Source organism: Echiichthys vipera, assembly GCF_963691815.1.
Source record: "Echiichthys vipera genome assembly, chromosome: 10".
Classification (NCBI taxonomy): Eukaryota; Metazoa; Chordata; class Actinopteri; order Perciformes; family Trachinidae; genus Echiichthys; species Echiichthys vipera.
In genome coordinates, this window is record NC_139835.1 from 19,860,129 (window position 1) to 19,872,480 (window position 12,352).

The 12,352-nt window shown below is 39.5% G+C and overlaps 1 protein-coding gene across 1 annotated transcript; it reads left to right on the forward strand.

Moving 5' to 3' along the window:
- Positions 1-8,589: 8,589 nt before the first annotated feature.
- fastkd5 (FAST kinase domains 5) lies at positions 8,590-11,031 on the forward strand (the record flags this gene model as incomplete). The annotated part of the gene is made up of 1 exon (XM_083921047.1): positions 8,590-11,031. One exon carries the CDS (start codon positions 8,590-8,592, stop codon positions 11,029-11,031), a length of 2,442 nt encoding a protein of 813 aa, XP_083777173.1.
- Between the last annotated feature and the right edge of the window lie 1,321 nt (positions 11,032-12,352).

Sequence of the window (12,352 nt, forward strand, 5' to 3'; positions counted from 1 at the left end):
TCCTGCTTTTATTTATGACTAGTCAAACTCAAGCTTTTTTACACAATGACAAAGTTGTCTGAAGTTGAAATATGCATGTTAAATTAAGCATACCAATTTATCCAGTTTGTACTATAGTTTCATTCACTATGCAGTTTCTGGCAGTTCATTGGATAAGCACTTTATTATGTATACAGAGATCTCCCTCTGCTGGAGGAAGGGGTGACTGCACATTAAATCTAAAACCCAGACCACACACAGGCCTAATACACAAACAGCAACAGCTGTATTAGTCAGTTTTTGTATATAAATTGTCAAGCATATGCTGCAACGCACACGTAAAACTTCCAAATGTTCATAAAGATGAACCCGCGATTTATAGCCAACTGTTTTTTTTGATAATCAAGTTGAAAACTAAATTAACCATTGATGTTTTCCCTGAACATCATTGAAAATGAGGGCATGCCATCAATGATTCCTCAAGATTAAATTATGGCTGAATGAATGGACATTTTACAGCAAATAACATTTGCATTTAGGAGACAATTCGTCAGGACCTTCATGTTTTATTCTCTGGGCATGTATTGTATTAACTCAATTGCAATGTTAACATTATCCCAATTTATGCAGATCAGAGATTTGGTGTCCCCACAACACATTATTTTATCATAGCTCAAACGATGCGAGACAAACCCTCTTATTAACAATAGTAATGCATAAGTGTAGTGAAGAACATAAAAATGCATAGAACAGAACTATTTTAAAAAGGTGCGATTAACAAGTGATGACAGTATTAGGCTACCATAATACATTAGAAAATTTTGAAATTGAGCGACAAATAAAAAGTAGTAAATATAACAATGAGATCTGATTTTACATCAACCTCTGTGAAATCCCTCAACTATGATGACCATGAAACAAATGTTTTTAATATTCTGAATACAATTGTATTTGCAGATAAACACACATTCCTTAAATATGCTCACACATCAACCAGGGTATCATTATGTTACATAAATGGTGAAAAAGCAACAAGAGTCAGTGAGCCAATGGAGATTTTATTTTCAAAATTGAACTTTTGTCACAGACGGCATCATTACTTGTTTTCACACATTTAGTGACTTATGACAGAAAGTACATTCCTTAGACATCTATATTCAATTGTCAGATATGATAAAGCAAATAAAATAACCTACATTTATCAGGTTGGTTGTTCCAAGATTATCAAACAAAATGTAAACTGGAGATGGTGACAAGAATATTTATGTCCAACACAAATGTATCCTAGATGCAGGTGGGCCACTTAATTTGTGCAATTCCCCATGTCCTCAACAGGCCGGGACAAGTGCAATACCAATACAAGTATAGCATTGCCACCTCTCCCAACCTGCACAGAAAGGGATCACTTCTGATAGATTCATTTCAGTTCTATGATCAGTTTTGCATGGATTTGCACAGCAGTACAGTGAAAAGCTGAAAGCAAACCAGCAAAACTAACCAGAGACCCATGTGCATAAGCTACCTCTGCAGTTTTCCAAGAAGACACAGGCATCTAGAAGTACTTTAAGTGCTCACACTGCAGTAGAATTTGATAAAACTACCTGCACTATAAGCACTTTAATACTACTGAAACATGTCTTTATCCTAGTAACGGAGCAGGTGTGGAAGCCTGATTGACCACCATGGAGAAAGAACAGTAATCACAGAAGGGATTCAGATGGAAACACAGGCCACCATCAGTTTTGCATAGATTTGCACAACGTATCTTTTCTTGGAGCGCAACTATGCAAAACTAACAGTGAACTGCCACAATTTTAAAAGTGTGTGTACACATGCAGTATATACACACACACACACACACACACATACAGCAGATGAGAGTCCCAGCTCCTTATGCCAGAAGGAGCACTTAGGGCAGTAGGTGCTAGTCTACTTCACTATCTGCACTAGATGCACCTTAGCATAAGCACTAGTGTAAGGCATCAAGTGTACGTTAAGCTATGCCAAATACCCATTTAACAAGGATTTAGATATAGCTAGGAAATAGCTAAAACTCAGCAGCCAAACAAACGTCCTACACTACTATATGCTGAAATTGCATTAATAACAGTGATAGGATGTACAATGCCTCACAATAACAAGCATGTTTGATAAGAGGGGCCCTGTGTAGACACGGTTGCGTCACTCAGGAACAGCAGGGACCGAACATAACAGCAGGATGGTGATAAGGTCCTGTCAGGTGTGCATTTACATGTGGATTTGGATTCAGTCTATCCTGTAAAAGCATAAACCAGTTGTGTCTAAATAAGTCTGCTCCTTCAGTTACCATTGTCAGAGTAGTGCTGAAAGTGCCTTCACTGCAGTAGATATTATAAAACTACCTGCACTGTAAGCACTTTGACACTACAGTGACTTCAAATTGCTCATGTGGAGTTTTCAATCCCATAATGAACCAGAGCACCTTTAAATCCACAATAAGGGGCTTTCCAGCGGCGATACAGAGGAGCACAGGGGTCAGACAGGGCCTGCAAGCACAAATGAGACATAGCATCAAGAGTATGTTAAATTCAATTCAATATCATCGTAACCTAAAATTCATATGTTTGTATATTAAAGGTCTAGAGAGTGTGAAAATGCTGGTCTCAAGAATGCAAAGATGTCATGAAATTGCTTGTTTTCTTGCAACAAACCAAACCTCACAGATTTACAACGACAAACAGAACATCCTCACATTTGACAAACTGGTAACGGGGAGTGCGGGGCATTGTTGTTATTAAAGTTGAATATTTTATGAAGAAGAGTAACATTATCAACTCGGCCGATTGAGCACTACTTCAATTCGCCGGTTCCGTAATCGAAGCTTGTTATCTCCGACCAGAATGACACTTGTTCATTCAATGACATCAGTTGTGGGGCAGCTTGTGCCAGTGGTCATGAGAATGATTTATTTGCAAATTTTGGACACTCATTCTTGCACACCATCAAAATATCCACAGTACAGCAATGATGGGCAAATGTGCTGCACAGGAGGTAAAGCGCCTGTGCTTTACACCACAAGTTTGAAGGTTTGAGCCCATGCTCACCCTGGCCTCATGTTTTGTTCTAGTGTCCTAGAGCAAAACACCAAACCATTATGCTCATTTCAGCTGCCCACTGCTCCTTAGGATGGGGTAAAAGTGAAATTTCACTACAACGTACTAACAATTGTATGTGACCACTGATCGAGAAGGTTTAAGTTTACAGAGGTATCCTGCCTAATTGGCTATTACTACGTGTTTTGATGCAGGCAAGTTCAGACAACAATCAGGGAACTTTGTAATGTTAAACACATGGGGGGTGGGGGGTGCAACCACATGTCGAAATATATTCAATAACAAAGTTCAATGGGGAAACCCGAGGGTGAACCAGGGCTGCAACAGGATACCAACACTTGCGCTACAGTCACATTGCTGTACCCCTCCCCCACGCGCTAACATGGCGCCCAAGAGTCCGCATTTTGAGCATTTGAAAACCTACTTTCACCGACTGGATAACGACTCAGTGTTGCTAAACTTGGGACGTTAAAAAAAATCTGTGCACTTAACGTAGATATCAGGTGCGTGTGTAGTGTGCGCTCATTGTGACTGGGCGAGCTAACGTGACTGCAAACTTGAGCCAGAATCCAGCACACGAGCTACTAACAGTAGCCGAGGGCTTCATCAAAACACTTCAATGCAAGCATGTGCTAGCCAAACATGCTAGCGCGTGTAACCAGTTGCGAGCACGGTTAGCTTTTAATAAAGATCGTTATCCGATGCATATCTACAATGCCATGGCTTAGTTGACATGTGGGTAAAATAGCAGCACAGTTATAATCAAAAAGACGCACAAGTGAGTGAGCAGGCTAGGTCTGGCTAACACGCTCCATCCACTCCATAGCACTCTCTTATCTTAGCAAACTTAGCTGATTTAGCATGCAGTGCTAGCACACAATTAAATACCCCTGCATGTTCCCGGGGTGATTACGGGCGCTGATATTTTTCGCTTTTAAGCACATAATAATACCAATAAGCAATAATATAACTTAACGACATCTTCTCTGTTGGTTTGTTAGCGTTAGCTCGCGGGATAGCAAAGGCGCGCGGCCTGCTGCAACCCCCATGTGCTGCTGCTTTGTTCTGGACGCACTTTTAAGTGCAACACCACAGCGTCCGAAATTACTGAAAACTTCATAATCTATCAACACGTGGAGGATAACCGGGGCCACGCGAGTCTATAACTATGCAGCCAAGTGTGAAAGTGCGTAAGGAATCATTTTCACGAGTGAGTATCAGTTCTCCCGAGGTATACCGACTTTGAGGTGCAGCAACACATGCTTTTTCAAATCTCCCTCATTCTCCAACCATGGAGAGGCGGTTGCCATGCGTTGCGCACCCTTTACAACATTGTTTTCAAATGCGGAAATTGACGATTTAAAACATGTTTTTCCCTTCATGTAAAACGTTAAAGTGTGGCTACGGTGTCGCCGAGCATTTCACTTTTTCTGACATTTACCACGTCTCACGAAAAAAGGCTAACAACAGGTTTTCTTGCCAATAACACACGCGTGATAAAACACTAGCTTCTAAAAAAATCCACCATCTTCACTCACTCGTACAGACTTACCGTTTACTCACACTGTTTCAGGGGTAACGCTATCTGCAAAACAAGAGAAAGGGAAAAAAAGACTTGGCAAATTGAGTAACAGCTAGGACGAATAATCCAAAAAAGCCCAACCATGTGCTACTATTATGATTTGCGAGGAGTTTGTGAATCGTAGTAAGATTGCGAAAGTGGCGCGAGTAGAGTCGAGGTTTAACCATGTGGTGAATGAAGGGCGGTTCCCAGACCAGCGTAGCTAAACCCCAACTCCTTCATTAGCATAAACCAACTACTTCCTCTCCAAGTGCGACTCTCAAGTTTCACCACTTGATTTCAACTGTTGATAAACACGCGGAGGTGGCAACATCCACAAACTACGAAGTTATTCCTCGTTATGAAATCAAACGGACACACGCACTCTCTCACACACAGAGACACACAGGGACACATGTACTCACACACAAAAAAACAAGGAAACAAATAGGCTGCACAAGTTGCAAGAGTCGACGCCCATCAAGTTTTATACCCTGGTTTTGTTGATGATATCCTGCGTAATGTTTTGGCTAAAATGTCTTATACATAGGATTAAAGCCTAGAAATAAATATACCATGTTACTCTAACGAAATATTAATTTTCTCAAATCAAATTCTTATAGAAACTAACATTATGGCACACATGTTTATATCAAATATACATCTTTCCAACAGGGGTTTCTGTTACAAATTGTACCGACTATTTTCGGGTTAGGCCTAATGGCTGTGCAGCATTAGATGTTTTAGTATTGAAATTCAATTGAATCCTTTACTTATCAAAATGTACATACTTTTATTTGAATCTAAGAGATGCCTCACAGATGGAACATAATTGTTGGCTTGATGTGTATGAATTAAAATGATTAAATGCAGTATAGGCTTAAATAAATAACTGATCTATTGTGTCTAATTTGCAATAGGCCTACAGCTTGCGATATGACTTATTAACAACACACAAACGTGAGTAGTAACAGAATATTAACAATAAGAATAACAAAAGTTACTTTAGTTGAAATAATTTGTCCTGAACAGTATATTACAAAAATAAACTAAATGTGAATGAATGTTTGTGATGTTGCTGTCACATGAAACGAGGTGAAATTATTAGATGTCTGGCTGTAATACATGTTATCATAAGCATATTGTGAAAGTAATTTCTTGACTGATTCATTTACATCATCAACTGTATACAATGTTAAAAATATCTGTATAAAACTTAAAAGTAGCCCACACACAAAACAAATTCTAGGACTACATCCTCTTTTCATACATATATTTCTTTATTATAATAACAAAATGGTATTTGTAATTTGTATCAGTATTTTGCAAAGAAACTTACAGTATAAATAAATTACAAAGCCAGTTCAGGAAACCACAAATGAGGCTACTCTCTAACTCAAGGCCACATACATACTTTGTACATTCTTTTTATTTGTTTTTTAACCAAATGCAGCCACGATAGTATCATGTTGTAAAGACTTTAAAATTAATGTTACTACCAACGTTTGCTAAAACTCCTCCCTCTGAAAGGGCATGAGGAGTGCCCCTCCTTGAGGCTGAAATTCAGGGCATTGTGTTGACCACGGATCAGTCGAGTTCACCTTTCACCTCTAGATTCAGTCATGTGTGAAGTGACCAAATGGAGGCCCATAATTTGAGGTAGCCCTCCTGCTCATAGATGTAAAATAGCATACAAGAATGTTACAAAACACTGCAATTTAAATGTATAAACTGTTGTGTTTTGTTTTGTTTGAATATAACAATATAAAGTGAATGTACAATTTAAATAAACAGTAAATAAATATGCTTATAATAATAAGCAGATTATTCCAAGAAAGTTAAATTATTAAATCTGTATTACTCTTCATTCCACTTTAGTATGAGGATGAAAACCATTATAAACAGTAATATAATCAGGTGAGGATGCCATACCACATAGAAGAATGACGTGTAACACTTTTTGACCATTTAAACTTAAGACATACTCGTCATAGATGAAATTTTTTTTGAGTACAGACGGTTTAAATCAGTGGAGGACACCCTCAGCCGTTGCATCCCAGCTGCAGTTTTTGTGGAGAGAAAAAAGGGTTGTTATCTCAGGTTTAACTGGGGTTGATCAGTTCTTTTTAGACTTGAAATTAGAGTTATATTAGAATAAGAATTATAAAAACACGGTTGCAGACATCTTTGTGCTAAAAAAATATCACATTATACACCAAAACAGAACTATTAATGGTCTGTAGCATAGATCCACAAATTAGACTACATTCAGTATACAGAAAATATTTGAATAAGTACTTTGCTCTTAGCAAACATTCTTTGTAGCCAGAACGAATAAAACATTTTTTCAAAAATAAGAAATCTCAGCTGAAAATGGATAAATTAAATTTAAAGTATTCATAGACATATCTCCACAATTAATACCTGTGCAGGGTAATTTAAATATTCTTGAAAGGGATTTATTAGATTAAAATGTTTCAATATTATGTTTCAATATTCAGCTTCATAAAATAAAGGAAAATACAATTCGGCCAAAGAGAATAACAACAGTAACAAAGTAACAACTGTATGGCCTACTCTACTCTAAAACAATTCATATACAATTATGGTGGAAATCAAGAAGTATGTACGGGTCTGGTGTTATAGAACATATTTAATTATACATTTATGGTATGCTTAAGTTCTTTCAAATGTAGTTTTTATATTTGGTTTGAACGATTATATCAAACTGGTTTAGCTGACGGCGAGGCTTTTTTTCAATTGCGTTTCGTCGTCATGACGTTTGAACCTACCCGACTGCCGTAGGTCACGCTCTGCTCAGTCCGTTCATGGCCGTTCTCCACGGAAGCAACATCAACCTGCCACAATAATGGTCCGACTTGATACTTCACATTAATTATTGTCAGAAGCGAATGGTGATATTACATATTCCGATACAGTTATACAATTTGGACATTTCTGTACGACATCTTACCTTCTTTTAGCCCAACGATAGTAACATTTTTTAGCTAATAACGTATATTTTTTATTTTGAAAGTTGAAATACTTGAGTACCGGTATAATTGTAACATGTGTATTGCATGCCATGAAGGTCTATTGACTGCGATCCTCTCCTCGTAACTTCATGACGTTTTGACATGTTCATACTGTTAATACCAGTCCCGAGTTGATGTCGGAGGGATAAAGGTGAGTTTAACGGTGTGAGTAATGTGATTTAATAAAGAATTGATTGTGCCGGTTAGCAACTTAAGCTAAACTAACATTAACCATACCGGCTGTCTGACACCACTTTTCCAATTTGTAATGTGGCTGGTCCCTTACTACAACACACATTTTTAAGCACAACACGGAATTACAAGGTATCTTCTAGTTTAAAAGATGATACCACTGTTTGTGCAACCGTGGTTTGGATTGAAGAGGCAAACTGACAACAGTTAGACCAATGGTGACATGTCTTGTTTATCCTGAAGGGTTGTATTCGATCTCTTAAAATCTATCTACCTCCAGTAAATGTTGAGCAAATGGCCTTGCATGAGAAGTTTGTGATTTCATAGATATTCTTTACAGTTTTCATGTTTGCTATTCAAGAAAATAGATTGTAATGTGCCATAAAAGTCACCTAAAGTGTAATATATACATTAAACGGGTTTATACACTCAATAGATACATTTTTACATTTATTTTTTGTGTTGTTTAAATCAAAATTGAGTGGCTTAAAACTGGACTCCGTTTATTATTATTAACACATCTACCTTTCACTTTCTTTTAGAAGCACAATTGTCTTGCCTCTGACATCCTAAACCAAACTTGAAGTGCAATTGATCCACATATAGATAAATGCAGCCTTTTATAGTAAATTACTGTCAGGCATATAATAAATTGCATGTCTTTTTTTATTTTGGGATTGGCTAGCTGTCTTAAGAAATCCTGCCTTTGTCTCTTCAGTCTGGCAGATTGATGGCTGCCTATGTGCTGTGTCGACGGGTGCCCAGGCTTCGTTACCTCACAGGCTTGAGAAAGAATTTGACCCAGACTCAGCATGTGCCTGTAAAACAAGAAGGGGAGACTGATGCTCATGAGGGGAAAAAAGAATTATTGCAGCACCAGGATGCCTACCCCCAAGAAGAATACAACCTGTATTACAACCCTTCTTCATATCATCACCCTGTGTGGAACTCTGCAACCTCCCGGAGCCAAACGGATAATGATGAGGATGAACAGTGTATCTCCACTCTCGCACCTTCCTTCTGGCAACAGAGCAATCGCTACAGTGTGAATTGCTCACGGCACCTCTCAAGCTCCAAAAACACACTTCTTGACTTAGCTTTCCACAAAGGCCCTGAACCCAAGATGCCTTCAGTTTCACTGTACCACGGAAAATCCACACCGCCAGATGTTAAAGTAGATACACGTGCCTTCCTCAAATGCCGACATGGGTACGCCTCCATTACCCATGACCTCTCCCAGCGGCCTCTTCCAATCGAATGGGAAGAGTCCTTGCTGCTGCTCCAAAAAGTGATTGTTTTAAAAGGGAGCCTGAAACCATCTGACGTGTCCCAGTTTCTTGGTGAGCTCAGCCGCTTGCACCCAGACAAGATGTCATTAGTGAAAAGTGACCCACGCTTCATCATGCTCCTCCGTTATTCTATTGAACACCTTCCCCTCTTTACTGATCTCCAGCTACTGGAGGTCCTCCAGTCCTTTGTTTTGCTGGACATGCCCTCTACCCATACTGTACTCGGGCTGTATGAGGCCGAACTGTGCCGCCGAGCGAACCAGATGAGTTTACAACAGTTGCTGTTAGCTGCTGACTTGTGGCGTTGTATCGGGAGACAGGTCCCCCAGTTCTTACATCATCTCTATGATTCAGTCCGTCTGCATCTGGGACACATGGGGGTCCCTGAGCTGGTGCATCTCTTGTATATAATGGGAGAGGGTAGGAAGTGCCCAAAAGACTTGATCCATCCTATAGAGCAGCTTCTCATGCGACATTTACAGGAACTGTACCCTGAGGAGATTGGTGCTGTGTGCTTGGGGCTCTTTAAATCCCAGACTTCAATATCTGAGGGTGCAGTGACTCGTATTGTTGATAAGGCACACTCTTTTGTGGAAGAGATGAGTGACTTAGCCATTGTGAATGTGCTGAAAATAATGCGTTTCAGCTACCTGTATCACAAGGGGTGGCTGCAGGCTATAACACAGGAAGTTCCTCGACGTACCCACAAGATGGGTGTCAAGGGGCTGATGCATGTGGCACTGGCTTGTTCAGCACTGCATTATCACAGTGATAGCATCTTAATGGCGATTGCTGAGAGAGTTCCCTCGCTGGTGCCACACTGTAGGAGTAAAGATTCATGCAAACTGCTGTGGGCCTTTGGCACATTAGGGTTTCCCTCAGTCCAGTGCTCGAGCCTCTATCCGAGCCTTACGGAGTCACTGAGAAGGAGGAAAGCTGAATTCCACCGATACCCAGAGCATCTGCTTACTGGACTTCTAGGACTGGCTTTTGTCTCTCAGTTCCCAGAGGACCTAATAGCATTAGCTTTGAGTCCTGACTTTGTCAACTTAGCGCTGAAATCCACACAAATGGAGCTGAAAAAAGACTTGTTCACTTTAGATGAAGCAGTGGCACTGGAATTGCCTAACTGGAGTGGCCCACGGCTAAGTTGTGAACTGAGAGAGGAGGTGGTAGAAATGCTGTGGAAGTTTGCTCAATCGGACGTGTGCAAGAAACCTGAGGTTCTGGAAGCAGAATCTGCTCTGCAAGATCTGCTAGGAGGAGAGAAGTTTGTATGCAAAAGAATGATTCTCCCACACACTCGCTCCATCGACCTGGAAGTACACCTTGACGCTACTGGACAGCCACTTCCTGTGAACCCAGCATTCCACAAAGCTACACTATCTCCAGAGAACAATTCCTCCACATTTCCTTCTCAGCAGAGTTGGGGGAGAACTAACATAGGTGTAACTATAACTGAGGAACTTTTAGCACAGCTAATAAATAACACCAACACCAAAGAACCTTTAACCCCACCTCCTACAGTCAAGACTGCGTCTCTTCACAGAGTAAAGCCTGATGACAGTGGGAGACTGTTTGACTCTGGGCTAGACTTGACCAGTGAAATTATAGAGTCTCTTGTCAAACCCAGTAGCCTAGGCTCAGATCCTCAGGACTCCAAAGGTACAGTCAAACTTGCTATCCAAGTATCAAACAGGAACCACTACTGCTACCAATCACAGCAGTTGTTGGGCCTTCATGCCATGAAAAGGAGGCAGTTGAAGTTGGCAGGCTACAGGGTTGTAGAGCTTGGCCATCAGGAGTGGTTCCGCATGCTGAGGAAAAGCAGGGCTGAGAAGCTGGCTTACTTGCACTGCAAAGTCTACAACAGTCTGCAATGATTTTCTGACCAAAACACTGGCTGCAAATGATGATGGTACTTTGGCTTCTGGGCAATCTTTAATGTGTTGCGAGTATGAGACAACCTGCACTATATCAAGGAGAGGAACATTTTAATTTCTCCATCCACATTTGACTTTTTGGACATAATACATTTCTTAAGGATTTTCACCAGAATGTGACATTTCAAGACATTTTTGTTAATATAATGCATATTAAAAATCAAAATATCATTACATACAGTATTGCTTTTTTGTGACTAAGCTTACATTTTATTCTTCCTGCAAGAATTTGCTAATGCGTCCATGACCCGTAGAAGAGTAAAAAGAAAAAAATAATTTTGCATCATTCTATAGTCACACTTACTTCTGTATGACAATCTTCTCAGAGGTCACTGTATCTGTTTCAAGTGTTTTTAGATTGCTGGCCACTTTGCACGTCAAAGGTCAAACTTGATCTTTTCAACTGATGTGAATGCAACAGTTTTCTGTGTTGTCTTTACTGTGGCTGATGGTGAATAGATAAAGAGCGGATTGAAATCATCCGTGGTAATTTAATAGCAAATGGGAGATAATTCACAGCAGACTCAATGGTCACAGTTTCAGTGTATCATCATGTAATCTGTAATGCATAACTCAGACAGACTTGTGTTGGTTGGAAATTAGTTTTCTGAAACAGGGTATTGGGGTATTCTATACATACCATGTTCATGTATGTAAAATTGGCACCTGTACTAGTGAATATATATATTTGAACAGCTTTATATTTCAGAATGACATGAAAACAACTACAATACGAGGTTTGTTTTAAATGGCAGGCCTATTCCATTGCCCTGTGGGCGTTTGTGCTATACTTAAGTGTTTTTTTTCTCCTTTCTTTTAAGGTGGTCATGTTTCAGGATACCGTACTGACGTCTACATCTAAGTTATTATCAGGTTATAGTTTCATAATTTTCATACAATGGATAATCCATTAACAAAAAAAAATATTGTCAACATCTGGAAGTGCTGAAGAAAAGTAGAGTAGCCACAATTATGTATTTTTGTCAGAATTTATATATTTCAGCTGCTTTTCAGTGGAGGTAGCTTACCAAACTACAAACAACTTACTGGTGTATGACATTCTATGTAAAGATATGTATTTATTCTCAGGGTGGATGGAATTATATATTTTGGTACTGTATAATGCAATTCTACCACTAACTGCCCTTGTTGTGTAAACGCCTCCCTGAAAGGCTCAAACTATATTAAATGTTAAAGGCTTCGGACAAACAGTATGATTATAAAATGCCCCTGTCACTTTTTGTGACACTCATAATACAAA